The 20,671-nt window shown below is 39.6% G+C and overlaps 1 protein-coding gene across 3 annotated transcripts in view; it reads right to left on the bottom strand.

Moving 5' to 3' along the window:
* CTNNA2 (catenin alpha 2) overlaps positions 1-20,671 on the bottom strand; it is a gene marked incomplete at both ends in the record, with an annotated part of 1,036,807 nt that overhangs the window by 814,334 nt on the left and 201,802 nt on the right. For all 3 annotated transcript variants that reach the window (XM_082672515.1, XM_082672516.1, XM_082672517.1), the window contains one exon: positions 3,579-3,745. In XM_082672515.1, the coding sequence (XP_082528641.1) occupies positions 3,579-3,745 (167 nt within the window). The remainder of the gene's footprint in view (positions 1-3,578; positions 3,746-20,671) is intronic.

Raw genomic sequence — 20,671 nt, 5'->3', positions numbered from 1 at the left:
ACATGAAAATAAGTTTCTGATAAGAAGGCAATTCCCTCCATATTCCTGTAAGTTACTCAGAAATGAGAAAAATCAATATCTGGAAAGAACGGCAATAGAGTTTGGGCATATGGCCTGAAAGATGAAAAGTAAAATATTATCTGAAGTGCTTAAAGGTAAAATACCTTGGCAGTGGTTAACACGGCAGGAAGCTACAGGACTCCTTATACTGTGTTAATCAATGTCACGACCCCAAATCAAGTCACTGCTTTATTATCATTAGAAAGCGCCTGCCACTCTTTTTCTCATCTATGTTCTATCAACCATTTGGTAGAGAAACTCATTTTTATTTGGAAGAAGCCTTGATAAAAGTATAGATGATAATTTCTAACCTGTTCCATCAAAATACATGAAGATATTTCCTTCATCTTGATTTAAAAACAAGTAAGTAGATGCTGGCAGACAACACTTGTTTATAAGAGGATGTGTTTCTATAGAAAAGAATACAAATGCCAAGCAGAATTATATACCATGTTCAATTGCAAAGAATTGTTGACACATTGTCTTTTTTAGGGGATTGGAACAATAGTCCCATCGTACGAAACCCTGATTGACCTGAACCCAAGTAGGACACACCCGACCTGAGTAATTCACCGCTAGCACCAGAAGCTGCAGCTCCCCATTTGCTCCACAAGAGGGCACCATTCCGCCACCGCTGTTCCCTGCAGAGGCTGCGCTTTCAGTAGAACAAATGTGTTTTTCAGTCTACAATCATTTTTAATTTTACTACTGACAGTCTGACAGGACTACTTAATATTGCTGGGTTGACCTTTCCATATTTTGTGCTAAATCTTTTTTTTTTTTTTTTAAACTTCTCTTAATCTGCTGTGTCGGATAGAGGATATAATTGACTCCACATGAAGACAGGCTGCAGTGTGATGTTATCAGCCGACAGCACTGGTCAAAACAGGTGGGTAGAGGCAGGATTGCGGGCAGCAACTGGTGCCGTACATCACACTACAGGCCCCGATTGCACGAGCACCCTCCACGTGTGGACCATTCGGGGAGAATATTTAGCCTCCATCAATCCTCAAGAGGGGCTTGAAATGGCCTTTCACGGCACAGATAACATACAAGATGTAAAGTTAATTTCCTTAGGTTCAGTCCTATTCTCCTGGTAAAGGAAGACTGTCCATCTCGGGAAAGATCTTTCTTAAAATGTTGCCTTTGAAGACTAAGCAGGCTGGAAGAGAAAGGTAACAAAACTTTTTCTCCAACACACTTGAGAACAAAGTCATCGGTAGCCTAAAAGAAGCACATAATTCAGGCGGGGCTGCAGAAATAACAGCCAGCACTGCAGTTCCGGGATCTGAGAATGGTGACATAGCCGCCACTTACCAAACACTTACTTTGCACCGGACTCCGTGATGAATGCTTCATAAGGAATTCCCCCAGTTTAAACCTCCCCACAACTCTGAGGGCTGCACCATCACTAGCCCCCTACTAACAGATGGGGTGTGAGACCTAAGGAAGTTTCATTTATTATTATTATTATTATAAATTTATTTATTTATTTTTGGCTGTGTTGGGTCTTCGTTTCTGTGTGAGGGCTTTCTCCAGTTGCGGCGAGTGGGGGCCACTCTTCATAGCAGGGCGTGGGCTTCTCACTGTCGCGGCCGCTCGTTGCGGAGCACAGACTCCAGACGCGCAGGCTCAGTAGCTGTGGCTCGTGGGCCCAGTTGCTCCGCGGCATGTGGGATCCTCCCAGACCAGGGCTTGAACCCGTGTCCCCTGCATTGGCAGGCAGACTCTCAACCACTGCGCCACCAGGGAAGCCCTATTATTTTTTTACACATATATTTTATTGAAGTATAGTTGATTTACAATGTTGCGTTAATTACTGCTGTACAGCAAAAGTGACTCAGTTGTACATATGTATAGATTCTCTTTTTTAAGGCTCTTTTCCATTCTGGTTCATCATAGGTTATTGAATCTAGTTCTCTGTGCTCTACAGGAGGACCTTGTTGTTTATCCATTCTCTGGATAATAGCTTCCATCTGCTAACCCCAGCCTCCCATCCCATCCCTCCCCTGCCCCCCCCTTTGGCTACCACCCCTCTGTTCTCTATGCTGTGGAGGCTTTATGTGGTGGGTTAGGACAGGCTGGCAAGTGGACCCCAAACCAAGACTAGACGTAGGCTGTCTTACTCCAGTGGCCACAAGGTTATTCATAAAGTGACACTGCCCCTCAGTATCCTGTGAAATAGGTAGTCTATCCTCATACTGCTCACCTCATCCAACTTACAAGAGCCTTCCTGGGTTTCTGAGGCCTATTATCTGAGAAAAGTCTGAGAGAAAAATTCCCAAGCAGGTTCTGCTTTGTGTCCCCTGGTTCCTCAGGAACCTGAACAGAAACCATGAAGAGCTAAACCTGCTTTGTGGTTTATGACCATGCAACTCAGGCTGGGGATGTTGGAATTTGAGGCCTTTCATAATACTGCAGAGTTTATACAAAATTGTGGAAATCTTGGCTCCTTTATTGGGGCCAGCTCAGCTAAGACCCTGCCCAAGACTTTTTGACAGAGAACACTTGTGATTTTGGAAATTTCTTAATGAACCTCCATATTGGACATATCTGATATGGAAGGTGAGGTAAGAGTAGGCTGCCATTATTCATTTCCTATCTCATCTGCCCCCTCATTGTTCATTTCATGGAGAAAGAAAATAAGGGCATGGAATAGAGACCCTCTAGGCAGAAGCCACATTCCTAAGCAACTGAGTTACATCATCAAAGGGTGGGTCCACCCCGCTGCAACTAGATACCAGTGAGCAACTAGAAAAACAGAGAAAGGCCTAGCTGTCGAGGGCTGGGAGGGTTGCACGTGACCCAGGAAAATTTGTGACCAGGGCAAGTCTCCACTTCCATTAAGAAACAAAAGACTTAAAAGGAACCAAGGAATCCTGACAAGCAAGGCACATATCATGGAGTTCTAGGAGTTGGTGGGGCACATATGCGCCCAGAGACCCAATCCAGGAATGTTAGATGCCAAGCTTGATGCAACAAGATAGATTCTAGCCATCAGTGCTATGGACAAGGCTTCTTTTTATTGCCAGACTCAGAGAGGTTCAAAGTACGTAATTCTACAAAAGGGCAACGCTGGAGCGGTTAACACAATACAATGCAACGTGGGATCTATATTATGCTGGGCAGAGGTGGTCACGTGGCCAGCTACCCAGAAGAGCCGGCCTGGCCTAATTACCACAGGGACCAGCGCTGCTCTGAATCTCAAGACAAAGTCCAGGCAGGCACACCACACACGGCCTCTGCAGCCTGAAAAATGCACTGCTTTGTACGCCAAGAACTAAGGGGAAATTCAAACTCTGTGTTTTGAGAGAAGGAAAACAATTCAAGTGAATCTTCTGTCACTTTGAAAGATGTATTATTGAATATAATTTTGGTAGTAGAGAAATTGGGGGCATACCACTTGGGTGAGTAACCAAGTGATCTGGTGAGCAGCGAAACATCTTTGGTCCAGTTCAGTGCCATGGTCCATGTTGCTACCCACATAAAGCACATTTTGATAAGTTCTACATACGTACAATTCTCAGATGAGATAGAAGTCTCATGACGTCTGCCATGTCCGCCAGGATGAGCAAGCGCGTTACAGCCGATAGCAGAGCCCGGGCAGCTCGCACCATGGTGCCACGCTTCACCGAGGAGCACGGATCATCAGCGAACTCTGAAGAGGCGATGCGCATCGTCTCACCTGGAAGACAGACACGGAGACACACGTGGGTAGACGGGAGGCTCAGAGGCTGGCAGTCGTAAAGATCTGTGGACGGGCCATCACAGCTCTCATTGCAAAACCACTATTACCAGGTGGTACCAGCTCCCTCAGTGCAGCAGAAACTTTCAAGGCAAACGCATTAAGTGCACCCAGACAGGTGCTGTAGACAAAACCCAAGTGTAAAATTATGTGTTTAGCATCAATAAGGAATATATTTAATTCAATTTGTCTAAGAACTGAGATGAATTTGCCTGACCTTAATCATTCTCACTCTGCAAATCCCTTGGAACCAGTGGTATTCACTAGGCTAGTTGGTTTCTAACAGTTGAAGAATAAAGTTAACTGCTCCAGAGAGGAATGAAACTTAAGACCTTGGCCTCATGAACTCTGTACTCTTAATTGAGCTAATCAGACAATAACAGACTATAGAGTTACCCCAAGTCTGTTCTTTCAATTGTCTGCTAGGAAGCTATTCTCTAATATAGAGAACATTTGTGAGACAATTGAAGCGATTCAACAGATGTTTATTAAGCACATACTCATGTCAGATTCTCTTCCAGGCTCTGGAATTGCAAAGGTGACTAAGAAGGCCCTGGGCCCAAGGAATTCACAATCTAATGAGGACACACGTTGTAAATACACACTTATAATAGTGATTACGTGCCATCATAGACATAGGATTAAGAATGAAGGCAAAGAAGAGGAGGAAGTGATTTACTTATTTAGTGTGAGGCTGGAGGGAAGCTGTCAACGTTGACAGCCTTTGAAAAACTAAAATGTATTCACCAGGAAGACAAAGGTAGGAAGGAAACCCGAGGCAGCAGGAACACCACGAGGCTCCAGAACTTGGAGCAGGGCGCCGAGTATGGGGAAATGCAATCACCTGGAAAATCACAGCGAGTCGGGGGTGTGGGGAAGAGAGGCACCAGGGCCTGGAACACTGTGGAAGAGATCTGAACTGTGTCCTCAGCAGGGAGGGAAATGACTTAATAGATTTTTATTTTGGCCACATTATATAAAATAAACTGGAAGGGACAAGACTGGTGCAGAGAAAATGGGAAAGCACGGTTATAATCTGAGGGAGCAGTAATGAAGACGTGGACCAGGGAAATAGGAACAGGATACAGAGAGGAAGGGAGTATTAATGAGATCTGCATGAGAGAAACAACGGATTTGGGGACTGGTTAGGTATGGAAACCAGAGACGAGGTGGTGATGGTGAATACGGACCCAACACAACGGACAGGTACACATTTGCACCCCAGGAGAGGGAAACAAAGGGAGATCATTCACTACGTGAGATGGGCTCCATGGGGTGGATATCCACCCGGAGAACACAGAACTAGGAACTAGAACTAGGAAAAAGTATAATCAAGCTTCACAGAGCAGAAAACACACAGGGGTACAAATGCTTCAATGAACCAGAAGAGTAGAGTTAATATGACCAATTAATTAAATTAGGGTGACACAAGTCATTCGATATTTATTTATAAAATGATACTTCTCATCTATTCATCAAAACTGAGTTGATTTAAATAAAGTCAATTATATCACTGAAAGGCCATGCATCCTATAATTTATCCTAAGATATAAGGGAAAATAAAAAAACTCTTCTCATCATTTTACAGGCAGATCAAAATATAATGTAATTCCCTCAGTGTTGTAGTTATTTAAACCCTCACAGTGATCCTTTTTATACTTAAGAAATGTGGGTGTGTAAGGAAATCTATTGTGCTGTTGGACTTTAAAAGAGGCTACCATCTATGACACAGCCAGCCAGCTTAGTCTTTATGCCTAGGCACAAACAAGTGGCTTAATATATAACAGCAGCATGGCAGAAGTTTAAATATTCACTATCATACTGGTGAATTTTCAAGATGTATCGCTCTAGAGGCCTAAATATACTTTAAGGTAGAGGCTGGCAGTTAGGAGGTACATATTCAATCCCAGTGTTCTACCCTTGCCACAGGCTTGCATAAATCTCTTCTCTGCCCACCCTGTGTCACCCAGAAAAAGACAGTAGCAAATATCTGAGTGGTGGGGAGAAGTGTACCTCATTCTCACTCTGTAGAGTGCAGCAAGAAAGAACATTATACACCAAGGTGAATCTAATGAAATATCGAGAGGGTCACCCTAGGTAAAGAATGGACACATTTGTACATGGTATTAATGGGTAAGTCAGATGCTGTTGGAAGGGATCCACTTATTCAAGGAAGGGGGAGATTTATTCTGCATGTGAACCGAGGGAGCTACATGGTTGGTCCCAAATTTTCAGGTTAAATGGTATGAGTCATAGCTCAGGTAAGAATGGGCCTTTCAGGCAGGGCTCTTCTCAGAAAAAAGGGCCCTAAGTGGAGAGTCCAGTCACACCCCCTTCCAGCTTGTGGAGAAACCATGCCTAATCAAGCTGATTTTCAAGGTCAGATTTTCATATAGGAGGTCAGTATAATAGCACTTCAGCCAGGTGCTGACTATTTGGTCAGCAATACCGCTTCAAAGCCAGGGGATGACAGCACAGAGCAGGATGGAGCTGTCAGGTGGAGCTTGGGGACCACACCAGGCACTCCTGGAAGGCGCTCGGGTGATGTCCGTGAGAAAGAGAATGAGACCCAGAGAGAGAGAGAGACAGAGACAGAGAGAGATCCACATTAGCAAATGTGACTCTGCAAAAGGAAATGTCACACTAAATTCTGAGATTATCCTCCAATAAATAAAAGACGATTTAATCCAATTTAAAGTAAAACTAAAAACTCACTTCAAGCAGATACAAATGATTTCATGTTGTTAAAGTTTTTAAAGGAAAGGCACTCTGGAGTCGGCTATAACTTTAATGCGTTTTACATCCCTGTAGTTTTAGGATTACTAAAAGAAAAAGGAAATCTGTATTACAAAATGATAAGAGAGTTTATCAGAATAAAATTAGCTATTTTCCCCAGGAACTGCTTTTTCTATAAGACTAAAATATTTAGCTAAGAAATAGCATGCATGTGTAGGAGCTGGAAGACAGCAATAAAGAGAGGACACCAGAGCTGCCTGTTTCTTTTATACACACTCTTGTATTCAAGCTCATAAACTTGGTTACAGACCTAAGCTCAGAGCAGGGTTTCTACGATAAATCCTTTGATCCTCTCAAGCCACTACCACCTGCTGGAAAGAAGAAAAAAACAGCATCTCCAAGTAAGTGACTAAGGGGAAATAATACTAATTAATCTGTATACAGCGCTTCTGTATAAAGGTTTAGTTTGTAAGTATTGTTCTAAAAGTTTTACATATATTAACCCATGGATTAACAGAGAATATACATCTTTAACAAAGACCAAGTGTCACACCTGACTCCTTCCAACCATTATTAAACTGTGAGATCAGCGATCATTCCACTTCTGTGTTTTAGTTCCCTCAACTATAAAATAGAGGTGGAAATAATAACAGCTACTTCGTAGGCTGTCATTAGAGTTAAAGATCAAAGATAACGCATTCAAAGCACCCAGCACAAGGCTTTGCCAGTAATGGGAGCTTACTCATTAGTTACCATTAATACCGCAGCTACCACTATCACTGCAATCCTCTCCAATATGACAAGAATAGTTGGTGAACTCCCAGATAAAGGTTTGGAAGTGCACTTTGTGGCTGACTTCACTGCTTGTGTACACAATAATTAAGAAGCAAGAAAACATCTGCCTGATAAAAACGTATCGCTTTTAGGCAGAATATAACCCACTCCCCCACCAAAAAAAAAAAAATGGTGTTAGTGCTTGGTTTTCAAATTGGTGCTTGTTTTGGTTCTTATGCTACCCTGGAGGAATTGGAACCATTGCAAGGACTTGATAAATGTAGCAAGAGCCACATTCCATAAAATGGTGATTACTGTCTTGCTTAAATGCAGTAGAAGACCGCAGACTTGGAAACAGTAAACAGCTATGTGCTAAGCGTAAAAGAAAAATGGAGTGCAGAGGATCAGTACTGAATCCGATGTCACTTAATATTTTTATAAAAATAAAGAGAAAAGAAATTGATAAACATGGTAACTTTAAATTTCATTGTGCAGTGGAAGTGTTTCTGAAATAACTGCACTGTATCAAACATATAATTAAACAAAACCTATTGTAAGTTACTTTGTAAAGCAAGTAAGCACCCAATAAATTATCTTTGTTTATAAATCCAAAATTTCAATAACCCTGTATGTGTAAGGCAAGTCTCTCTATAAAAAGCATGCTGTTGACTTTATATTCTTAAGTCAATAAATGTTTCTATTGATTAGTATCTTTATTCTTCTATAACCATGACTACAAATCAAAACCAACTGAAATGTCAGTAGACTGATATATAGTACTTGGTAGTTGAAATGTGATTTCAAAAAATCTTTTAATGTGATGAGGAAAGAAAAACAATGTCATAAGTGGCATCCTGACTGAACAGCAGAGATAATATGATCATCAAAAATGCTATCATCTATGGGGCTTCCCTGGTGGTGCAGTGGTTGGGAGTCCGCCTGCCGATGCAGGGGACGCGGGTTCCTGCCCCGGTCCGGGAGGATCCCATGTGCCACGGAGCAGCTGGGCCCGTGGGCCGTGGCCGCTGGGCCTGTGCGTCCAGAGCCTGTGCTCCGCAACGGGAGAGGCCACAGCAGTGAGAGGCCTGCATACCGCAAAAAAAAAAAAAAAAAAAAAAAAATACTATCATCTAATTCTGAATGAAAAAGGCAGGCTCACCATCTCAACATGCAAATAGAGAGGATGTTGGCTTCCTCTTGCTAATTAAGACACTGTGTTAAAAAAACAAAAAAAAAAGGGCAGAATAGGAAGGTAGTGGTGAGGTGGGGAGTTAATGTCTAAATTCCAGAATTTAAGTATACGTCAGAGGACATCATGAAGCCTAAATCTTAGCAGATGCAGAACTCAGGTGTGACCTCTGCCTCCTTAGGAAACCATTCCAATTTGAGAGACCTCTAATTGTTAAAATTTTTTCTTCAATTATTTTGGTCTTCCATGTGTTCTTCTGAACCACACATAAAAATCTAGTCCCCTTTTCAAATCGATAAATCTTGAGAGAATATTTTTAGATGTCCTTCAGGGAGAAGGAAAATGCCCAAACAAACACACATCAGCCATTGCCTGAGAACTAATCCTGCATCATCCAGATGATGAAAATGACAACTCACATAGAGAAATGAACAAACAACTCCCCCTAGTTTCCCAAATGTTAAATACCTACTAACTAGTCATTCAAGTTGGGCTGATTAGTTTGCTGATACACAAACTTTTAAGCAAATTTATAGTGTAAACATAAAAGTTGTTGCCAATTAGCTTTGGAGGGAAAAAATCTGGTTTCTGGCATGTTGTGAAGACAAATGATAAGATAGATAACAATTGATATCAAGTCATTATGACCTATTTCAGGATCTAAATTACTACCTATGTTTGAAAGATATAGAATATGAGCTCATAGGTAGAGTCCAACTCCTTAATTTCAGAGGAGAAAAGCCAAGTATCAAGAACCTTATATGGCTCACTCAAGGTCACACAGCCCACTTAAGGGCAGAGTTCAGACCAGAAGCTGGGTCTCTTGACTCTGAGTTTAAATTTGCTGCAATTTCCTACTGTAGAATATTTCTCTGGAAACCTTCTGCTTTTGTATGGCTTCACAAATTCACAACTGACTGTCCCCAAGTTAGTCCACATAACTTAAGCCTTTTTATACCAGTTTGGATGTCTTGATACTATGCTTAGGTGCAAATATATTTGTAAGTTCCTATGGAATCTCATTGTTGTCCTTAGTACAACTAAATAATACTTGCACCATTGATTTCAATCAGCTTAGATATAAATACAAAGAAAAGCAAGTAGGAAGTATAAAGAAAGCACATTATATAATTTGCATCTTAGAGGCTGCAGATGAATAAACTACACTTGGAATTGTTATACTGTAAAATGACAAGTCAACTTAACTTTTTCTAAAGTAGTCTTTGGCTAAACAAAGCACAGGAACAATTCTTATATTGAGAAACGTTGATTAGGATAGAAAACTCTACCACACATTTCAAAATTAGAAACAAAAAAAAAATGTTCCAAGTAATTGGTATCATGAACATGGTAAATGGTGCTATAAAATTACAGCTTAATGAAGCTATATTTTAAAATATCACATGGAGAAAACTGATTTTCTTCACTAGTTTGAGGGAGAAAAAAACAGAATGATCAGATTCTAGGATTTAAATGGCACAGTCTATGCTTTATTTTCTGAACTGCCATTGATTTCCAAGTCATCACAGAGAAATGGTAGTTTCTTAAATGTGATTATAGCCATGAGTCTTCTTTACTGAACTGATGGGAGGCATCCATGTCACCATCATTCTGGCTCCTATATTAAGAGAGATCACAGAGGGACCACATCTAAATCAACATCAGGATATCAATTGTAATAAAATACAGTTAACAAAAGTATTTTTGTTCGGTGGGAGGATCTGGCAATAGGTAAAGAACAAAATGGATTGAAGATAACTCAAAACCCTAAATTCAAAAAGACAAACTTCCAAAATGTGCTAATCAAAGCTTTCTTCAATTCTGTGATCAATAGCTTGTCACGAGGGTCATGATGGATCTCAGACAGTCTTCTCTCCTTCCAACTCAAAAGTACATTCTTAAAATAAGTGAAGTAAGGTTATAACAAACATCAACCTTGAGAGGAAAACATGTCCCAACAGGGTGACATGCAGTCTTATGGGTGAGGGAAATTTGGAGGGTTAGAGAGTGACAGTCCTGTCTACACTGCCTTGAGTTTGTAGGCTTGACTGTATGATCATATCTATAAATGGGTGCAAAGTATATAAGGAGTTATATATCATTTCATTCATCCTTTTATTCATTCAATAAGCATTTATTAAGCACCTGCTATGTGGTAGATACTTGTTAAGTTCTGGATATTCAAGGTGAAGTCACGATTCCTGCCCTCTACTTACTAGCATCGTGATCTTTCTGAATGACTCACTAACAAGGATCATCTGAAGAACATCTGTAGAGAAACACCCACTGATCAGGCATTTGGAAATTCAAGAAAGGGGAAGCTGCATTCTGGGGAGCTGGGACTCATGAGTATGAAGAGGATGCTTAGTCAGCTACAATAATAAGTAAGAGTGGCCAAAAAGTGTGTGTGTGTGTATGTGTATCTATATATCCTATATCTCTATATCTGCATTTGTATCTAGAGAGAGAGATTAAGTTTTTCCTTCTTTATCCCTGCAATGTATAGCTTTTAGCCATGATTCTGAGAGAAGGCAGAGACCAGCCACACACTCCTGACCTCTCTTCTCCTCCAATTCCCTGCTAGATTTCTAAAGAACAAAGAGTGTGGATGAGAATGTCCCAGACAAATACACCCTTCATTATTAATTAGTTCCTCAGCCCCATATTGAGCAGGTCTGCGTCAATAGAGAGATTTCAGGGCCCCTCTAACTTCTTAGCATCAAACCCTAAATGAAAAGTGGGGCTGAGGGGTCTAGGACCCCTTTCCTGTGGACGAATTCAGTTTTCAACTAATATTTCCAAAGGAAACAGACGCCATCTGATCACAATAGTTTCATGAAATTAAAGAGAAGTATAGAAAGAGAGATGAAAGCATGAAGATTACAGAAAGTCAATGAATTGTAACGTTTTCTCTCCTTCCGCTGGAAATGAGATCTACTACCACAGTCAAAATAATGTAGGGTATCCAGAATGTCAGGAAACATGACAAAATTACTTTTTTTAATTTGCTAGTTAAAATTTCAAATAATATTATCAATATTTTTCTTAAACCTCCAGAACGTTGTTTCTTATAAAGTACATAAAAACTTAAAGCAAGGATCCAATTGTTATACTGAAAAAAAAAAAGTCAAATAAATGTGCTCTTTTCCCTGTATTCCCAGATTTTTTGGATACTGTTTTGATGCGGAGCCATTTTCACATTCACCTGCCAGTCCACGGTCCTTCTGCCTTTGCAGGCTGCTCTCAAGCAAAGGGAGACCCATTCTGTGCTCCTTAGTGGTTATTTCCTTCAGAGTTAGTGGAAAATGAGTGATAAATGACTTGAAAATTACACTGTATGTACTTGCCAGTGAATGTAGGCGCCCAGTTCCTTGGCAAATAGAGTTCTCACTACAAATTAATAAACTCACATTGGGAATACAATTTAACCTCCTAGGTAGGTTTGCCTATAAGGAGAGAATATTCTGGTCATGCTGACATTAGTATTTCACTCTGTATGACAGCATAATAAGGATTAATACACTAACATGGACTTTTTTTTTACAGATTTAATTTTATTTGTTTTGGGCTGCATTGGGTCTTCTTTGCTGAGCACGGACTTTCTCTAGTTGTGACGAGCTGGGGCTACTCTTCGTTGCAGTGCGCGGGCTTCTCATTGTGTAGCTTCTCTTGTTGCAGAGCATGGGCTCTAGGCGCGCAGGCTTCAGTAGTTTGTGGCACATGGGCTTAGTTGCTCCACAGCATGTGGGATCTTCCCAGACCAGGGATCAAATCCCTGTCCCCTGCATTGGCAGGCAGATTGTTATCCACTGTGCCACCAGGGAAGTCCCATAACATGGATTTTTAAAGCAAATACACATGGTTGTTTAATTCTTACTTCACTCACATACTATGAAGATGGAACGACTGACAAGCAATTGCCCTGGGGCACCACTGGGAGGTGTCTGATTTGTGGTAAGTATGGGAACTGGTTTTGAACAACGAAGGGGAATTTCATTTTCAGTTCCTACTCTGAACAGCAAGTAGCTTTTCCTACCAAAAAAGAATTTGCAGAAAAAGTTGGGGAAGAAAATGCAGATGTCAAAAAACCCATTGATATGGAGAACTTATTTAAGAGACACAGAACGGAAGCATGACTGAGCAAACTTGGACTTAACAAGCAAAATTCTAAGCCACTGCCAGATGGTATTCAGGACCATGAAGTACGAAGCAGGCATCCTGGCACATTGGAGAGAGGACAATGGCAGCCAAGGCTGATTCAGTCCAAGCCCACACAGAGGTCACCATCTATTCACACTAACCCAACACTGTTACTTGGATGGAATAAAAAGCCTGTATGAATCCACTGTGCGTCCTTTATAAGAGGCCCTATATAAACAAAGGGTAAGCAACCATATTTAATAATCACAGCAGATTGTGGGTTCAGTGATTTTTAACAGACGCATTCGTTACCTTCACACAATTCCAAGCTAAAGAACTTTTTCAGGTATAACTGCATGAGCACGCACACACACAAACGCCCACCAAGTGTGCCCTATTTAAATACTCCAGTCAAGGCTTCGGCACAAAGAGCTGGCAAAACCAGGAAACGCAACCATTTATAGAATTTAGCCTAAAGGCTCCTTCTGCTTCATGTGCTACGCATTATAATTACATTTGAGAAGCCCCAAATCTAATATTTTCAATAATCAACAGGTGCAGCTAGAGATCATGTCCAAAAATGGAAGCATTGCTAAAATCTATTCTGCCCGATTGTGTGGATCTCTTCAATGTTAATTAATGTTGCCTCCTCACTTCTGCTTACCTTTAGCTCATCTCCCTCTTCTCCAGAAACTAAGAACACATGCCTAAATGATCTCAAGAACCCCTTCCATGTATACCACGATGCAAGAAGTAATAATAGCTATTTATAAAATACTATGTACCAGGCACAATGTTAAGCACTTTACATTTAAGATCTCACAATGAGGTGAACAACATTACCTTCACTTAAAGATTAAAAAATTATGGCTTAGCTTAGAAAGGTTTATTAATTTGTCCAAGGTCAGCTTAACACTAGGAATTGAATCTAAGGCTAATGGACTTAAAAGTCTGTGATCCGGGCTTTCCTGGTGGCGCAGTGGTTGAGAGTCCGCCTGCCGATGCAGAGGACACAGGTTCGTGCCCCAGTCCGGGAAGATCCCACATGCCGCGGAGCGGCTAGTCCCGTGAGCCATGGCCGCTGAGCCTGCGCGTCCGGAGCCTGTGCTCCGCAACAGGAGAAGCCAAAACAGTGAGAGGCCCGCTTACCACACATACACAAAAAAGTCTGTGATCTTAGTAACCTTGAAGCTCTAAGTCAGTCTATTGATAAAAACAAACCTAAAACACAATCTGATGATGATGATGATAAATAATGAGATTAATAATTATAGCTAATCCTAACATAATGCTTATTTAGTGTCAGATACTGTTCTAAGCACTGCATTTACTCATTTAATCTTCATTAACATCCTACAAGATAGGTACTCTTCCCATTTTATAGATGAGGAAACTGAATTATATAAAAATTAATTTGCCAGAGGCCAAAAAACTTCGGATAATGGAATAAGACTTTTAACCTAGAAAGTCTACAGTGTTTAGGACTTAACCACTTCAAGGACAATGCCAATGGTTACATGTCAAGCAAAACAATAAAAACCAATAACAAAAATATGTTCTGGGTCTTCCCTGGTGGCGCAGTGGTTAAGAATCCACCCGCCAATGCAGGGGACACAGGTTTGATCCTTGGTCCGGGAAGATCCTACAGGCCATGGAGCAATGAAGCCCGTGCACCACAACTACTGAGCCCATACGCCACAACTACTGAAGCCTTCACACCCTAGAGCCTGCACGCTGCAAGTACTGAGCCCACGTGCTGCAACTACTGAGCCCACGTGTTGCAACTACTGAAGCCCGCGCACGTAGAGCCCATGCTCCACCGCAATGAGAAGCCCGCGCACTGCAGTGAAGAGTAGGCCCTGCTCCCAGAACTAGAGAAAGCCCACGCGCAGCAACAAAAGAAAGCTGAAATGTAGCTGAAAGAAAGAAAGAAAGGGAAAAATGTATGTTCTTAACACCAATCACAATCAGGGATAAATTACTTTGTGGCAATATTTTTTAAACTGATCTTTTAAATAAAATCTAGGCACTAAAGTGACATCCTCATGCACTCTAATTTTAAGGAACTAGGTCAATACTTAAACAAATAAAATCACAAGAGGATATATAAAATAGGAACTGCAATGGAAGAAGGTCCTTGTCTCTCTCTGTAAAATCAGACATCTGATATGCTTATCTTGATTCCTAGATGTCCAACTAACAATGCTATTGTGTTGTGATCAGACTCAACTTCCTTTTTTTTTTTTTTCTAGAGACAACTTTAGAACCTTCCTTAACTTGAAAGTAGAACTGTCCAAGAGTAAGCAAAAACATCGCAGTTTTCTTTTAGACTGTAGAGTGTAACACTAGGCATTGTGATGCCCAGTCAATGTTTCTGCATTAAGGCTAGAGACATATTTAAAGTGCTGCTGATTGTGATGCAAAAATCACATATGTTCTCTTTTTCAAATGCAACCCACCTTACAGTAGAATGAGAAACCCATAATCATCTATGGAAATTAGTCTGATTTCCACCTATTATGCATATGTATGCCAAATAATTCTAGACTAAAAGAAGGAACAAAAAAGAACTAATTCTTCATCGCGTGACAGATTTTGCTAATCATTTTGAATTCCCACCACCTTGGAAAGTAAAGATTTAATATTTCCCACTATTAATTGGATATCACCTACTAGCTCTTTTCAGTTAGAATTTGGGGCTCCTCTAAATCTTAGGCTTATTAACCTTCACATATGGAAACTACGAATAAAGTAAAAATGTTAATAGTATTAATATTCTTCTAGCAAAATATTAAGTAACAAAATTATCAGGAGGATAAGCTCTTAAAATAATTGTGCTTTGTCTCTGAGAATATACCAGTGAAGAACCTGGGCTCAGACTTCTTGATCTTAAGTCCTGGTTCTCACATTTTTTTTCCTTGTGTGACCTTAGGAAAATTACTTAAACTTTTTAAGACTCAACAGTAAAATGAATAAAATATCACCCCATGTCACAGATTTATGTAAAACTTAAATGAGAGGAGGTAAGAGACTGAATACGAAGAAATATATCTCCAAGACACCTGGAAATGCATGTGAAATATAACAAACGTCTTTATAAATGGCAGGGCAATCTCTGAGCTAAAAAAAAAAAAAAAAAGAAACAGAAATTAGCAACCTTGAAATAAAAATGGTAAATTGATTCTGAAGCATTGACAATCTTAGAGTTATTAATAGTTATTTAGAAGCTAGACTTTTAATTGCTACAGATGGGACAGGAGAATGTCTTGTCCCTCACGAGGAAGAGCACTGTAATGTTTTCTACCCAAAATAAAATTGAGAAACTTAAAGTGCTATATCAGTGAAAATATTAACTAGAAAATAAATGCGTCCTCTGGCAAAGAGGAGTGATAAAGAAACATGTCTGTCCCTATCCAGAAAAAAAATCATACAGTTTCATTTATATTTGGCAATGATAGTTTATAATCAGAGTACTAACCTCATGTGTTTGTAAGAAACTCAGTTATAGTATCTGCATGACTAGAAGCAGAGAAGTTATTTTAAAATTTAGTTTCAGGTTGGTGGTATTTGGGGTTCTTGTCAGACACAAAATCAAATGCTTTTTGGAAGGATGCATAGGAATCTCTCAAATAAGGCTTCAAAAAAATGAGTATACAGTTCAAAATTATAGAACACTGTAGTTGTGCTGAGTGGCAGGATTAATGATCTTAAAGAACTTAATAATTAAACTAAAAAAAATAATGATTAAAGAACTTCAGATAACAGAAGTATAAGGAATAAAATATATAACATTTAAAAATATTTATAGTAGTAGAACAAGAATTTGAAAGCACGAATTAAGGACCATGATACTTTGAACCAAATAGATTGTGTGTGTGTGTGTGTGTGTGTGTGTGTGTGTGTGTGTGTGTTTGGCTGTACCATATGGCTTGTGGGATCCTAGTTCCCCAACCAGGGATCAAACCCAGGCCCCCTGAAGTGGAAGTGCAGAGTCCTAACTACTGGACTGCCAAGGAATCCCCCAAATAGATTTTTAATAACAGATATTAAATCTGAGAAGAAAGAATAAATTAAAAATTAGATACAACTAAAAAGAAAATCTGTGAAGTAGAAGACAACTAAAAAAACTTAACCAAAAAAGGCACAAATAGTTAAAGAAATGAAGGATAAGAAAAAGAAATATGAAAAGAATATAGAGAAATTTTCTAATATAAGGCTACTCAGGATTGCAAAGAAGGGGATAAATAGAATGGAAAAGAGCCAGTATTTGTGAGACAATGGATGAGAATTTTCCAGAGTTGAATAAATACATTAATACTCTGATTCAGGAAGCCCAACATACACCAACCAAGATAAACGAAAAGAAGTCCACACTTGGTAACTTCATAGTAAAACTGAAGAAAACAAATGTCAAAGAGAAGATTTTAGTTTAGCTACAAAGAAAAAACAGACCAGCTACAACATAATGACAAATTATACAGACAGCATCCTTCTCAATGGCAAAATGGAAGCCAAAAGACAGCAGCATAATATCTCCAACATGCTGAGAAAACCTAATAGGCAAACCAGAATTTTACGCCTAGTTAAAATATTATTTAAAATGAGAGCAAAACAAAGACGGTTCCAGAAAAATATGAGACAGCTTACGGTCAAGCACCTTCACTACTGAAGAAACCATCAAATGTACATATCATGAAGAACTGGGATTCACAATAGAATCAATTTAAAAGATTAATAAAATAATATGCATAAATAACTTAAAATAACCCAGTTTGTAACTAGCCCATAAGAAAATTTTTTAAATGGTATCCAATAGTAATACTAACCAGTGGTAGTTTTAATAGTATATTTTCTAACAAAGATATCTAATAGTGTTTTTATAGCCTCTAGTCCTTAACTTTCATCTTTTAGTATAATATCAGTGATAACCCATCCTATCAACATATAATACATTTGATTTAAACACCTCACTTTGTGTCTTCATCTAAATGTAATTCATGGCAAAGTACTACTAATTTGATCAGTATTTAAAATAATTACATAGTCCTCTCCATTGCCAGAGCCACTACCCTAACCAAACTCTCAGCACACCACCTAAGATCTTACAAGAGTGCCCAGTTAGTCCCCCAGTTTCTAGGCACATCCTCTTCTTTTTTATTCATCCCATGCTCATCAGCAAAAGCTGTCAAGTTAGTCAAATCGTGAGCATCAAGACCTATAGTGATAGCTAATCAGAGTATGTAATTGTATTACATTAAATCATGAACTCTAATATATAGTTTTAAAGAATTCTACCAATTATCCCTCCTTTACTTCTTATTCAGACATAGTCTCTTAGTGCTTTAGCTTATACTACACTCTGACATGGAAAATCTTCTAGCTTTTACTAAAAGCACAACACTCTCTTTTCTGCCTCTAAACTCCTGTTCTGTTTTCTCTACCCATCACACCCCTATGTTCTTTTTTCCATGGTCAGTATACACTTCGCTGACCTAAACTGATTTTTCATTTCCTGTAGTTGTAGAAAGTTGGCCTACATAATTCTAGCTATTCCAAATAATACTCAATCTTTTAAATCCTCAATTGAATATCAAACTGAGTATAATTTCAATATGAAATGTATTTTCTAATTCTTCTTTTCTAATCTCTTAAAACTAGAAACCAGTTAACAAGAACAGGAAAGCTCTATTAAACGGAATCTCATTTTTTCTCCATTCTGGATAGCAGAGAAAGGACCAATAAATATAGAGGACTTGGTCCACTATTATCATAATAAATATTCACAATCAGCCCTAACTGCAAACATCTTAGAATAACAGCTTGCGTAACACTATTCTTTTTTTGTTTGAACATGGCAATTTTCAAAAAATACAATCAACTACCTATGGAAATTGCAAAGGTCTAAATAATAAAAGCATAGAACTCTTGCAAGAGCTGAGTTATTTCCCCATAGACTAAAACTATTTATAAACTGTATTTCCAAAACTTGATTTTTTTTTTTAACACCTCTTCCCACTTTCTAACAATATATTATGAAGGGAGAGTGTGTTTTGCAGACTGGGGAGTAAGAAGATAATGAATGAGTTACGAGAGGAGAAAGAAAGATTTTCCCTGACATCCACCCACATACACCCCCAAAAATTACAGAATGCAACTCCATCCTACATTCCTACACCGTCATGCTCACTTAAGAGTCTATTAGTAAATTATGTTATAGGTTAAATTGTGCCCCCCCCACCCCAGCCCAAAAGATAAGTCAAAGTTTTAACCTCCAGGACCTTGTTTCGACCTTATTGGGAAAGAGAGAGACTCTTCTCAGATATAATCAAGTTAGGATGATGTCATACTGAATTAGAGTGTGCCCTAACCCAACATGACTGATGTCCTTATAAGAAGAGGTGACATATAGACACACAAGAGGAGAAGACCACATGAGGATGAAGGCCGAGATTGAAGTACTAAAGCTTCAAGTCAAGGAACACCAAACATTGCCAACAAACCACCAGAAGCCAGGAAGGGACAAGGAAGGACTCTCGTCTTCAGGTTTCAGAGGGACCGTGGCCCTGCCAAACCTTGATTTTGGACAGAACTATAGGAGAATAAATTTCTACTGTCCGAAGTCACCCAGTTTGTGGGACCTCATTACCACATCCCTAGGAAACTTATACAAAAGAAGACACGTGTACCCACTTTGTGAGATATATTGCATTTTAATTTTTTTATTTTTTATAAATTTATTTATTTTAGGCTGTGTTGGGTCTTAGATACCGCGTGGGCTTTCTCTAGTTGCAGCAAGCAAGGGCTACTCTTCATTGTGGTGCATGGGCTTCTCATTGCGGTGGCTTCTCTTGTTGCGGAGCACAGGCTCTAGGCACGTGGGCTTCAGTAGTTGTGGTTTGCAGGCTCTAGAGCGCAGGATCAGTACTTGTGGCGCATGGGCTTAGTTGCTCCGCGGCATGTGGGATCTTCCCAGACCAGGGCTCAAACCCGTGTCCCCTGCATTGGCAGGAGGATTCTTAACCACTGCGCCATCAGGAAGCCCTAAATATATTTTTTAAATGTATTCTACATCTCAACTTTGGTTGTTAGATTACTGAAAAGTTATTCAAACACCAAGATTTCCCACAAGAGTTTGAACTGAAGTCATTAAAATTCACACTCACAGTAAAATTTTAGTCATCCAGGGACCAGCCTTCCAGAATCCCAAACTCCTATAATGACTGCTGACCCAAAAGTAGGCAGGGTTACAATGTTAGCAATATCAGGTGCAAAAAAGAAGCCTTCCACGAGTGCCAAGGAAGAGAGACCTATTGCCAAGAGGATCTGACGCTCCAAAGATTGAACCCAGTGTTGAATGGCTGTCATGCTCTGATTAATAGGAATTGTATGTGAAAAATCATCCCTTCCATGCAAGACTGGGAACTGAACCAGAAGTAGCAGGAAGCAAAAGAAACAGGAAAACTGGAGATCCTTAATGGCAGCATTTAGAAGTGATGCTGGGGCAGTGAGCAGTAGATACTGCACTGTACCAGTCAATGATGAGAGAGTCAGAGAGGAGAGGCAGTTCTGCAGCATAGAAAGTATCAAGATTCCTTATTAGTGGTCTCACCTCTCACAGCCTCATTCTCCCTGGGACACACAGAAAACACAGGTCTGCTCTGCAGCATATGTAGGCTAATACACAGGGAGATAATTGCCCTAAAGCTAGTAAAATCTCAGTTGCTCATTGAGCAAACCACCCTAAGGGGATATCAAACTTCCAGCAGCTCACTGTACTTGGTAACTCTGATAGTCACCCTAAAGACTTAATAATGACTGAAATGTTTGGTAATTTTCCTGCCTACATTAGCTGATTGATTCTATCTACAAATTTCATTGCTATTGCAAATATAAAATTGTATTAGAAAGCTGATTTAATGAAAATAAAACATCCATCATGGATTCAGTATGTAAGACTTTTAAACAAATAACTTAAAGACAGAAATTTTAATGTGATTTTGCCTAGAATTCCAGTAAATGTCAAACAC

Source organism: Grampus griseus (genome assembly GCF_964374135.1).
Source record: "Grampus griseus genome assembly, chromosome: 15".
NCBI lineage: Eukaryota > Metazoa > Chordata > Mammalia > Artiodactyla > Delphinidae > Grampus > Grampus griseus.
The sequence above is the reverse complement of the archived record's forward strand: the minus strand, read 5'-3'. Positions and strand labels throughout refer to the sequence as shown.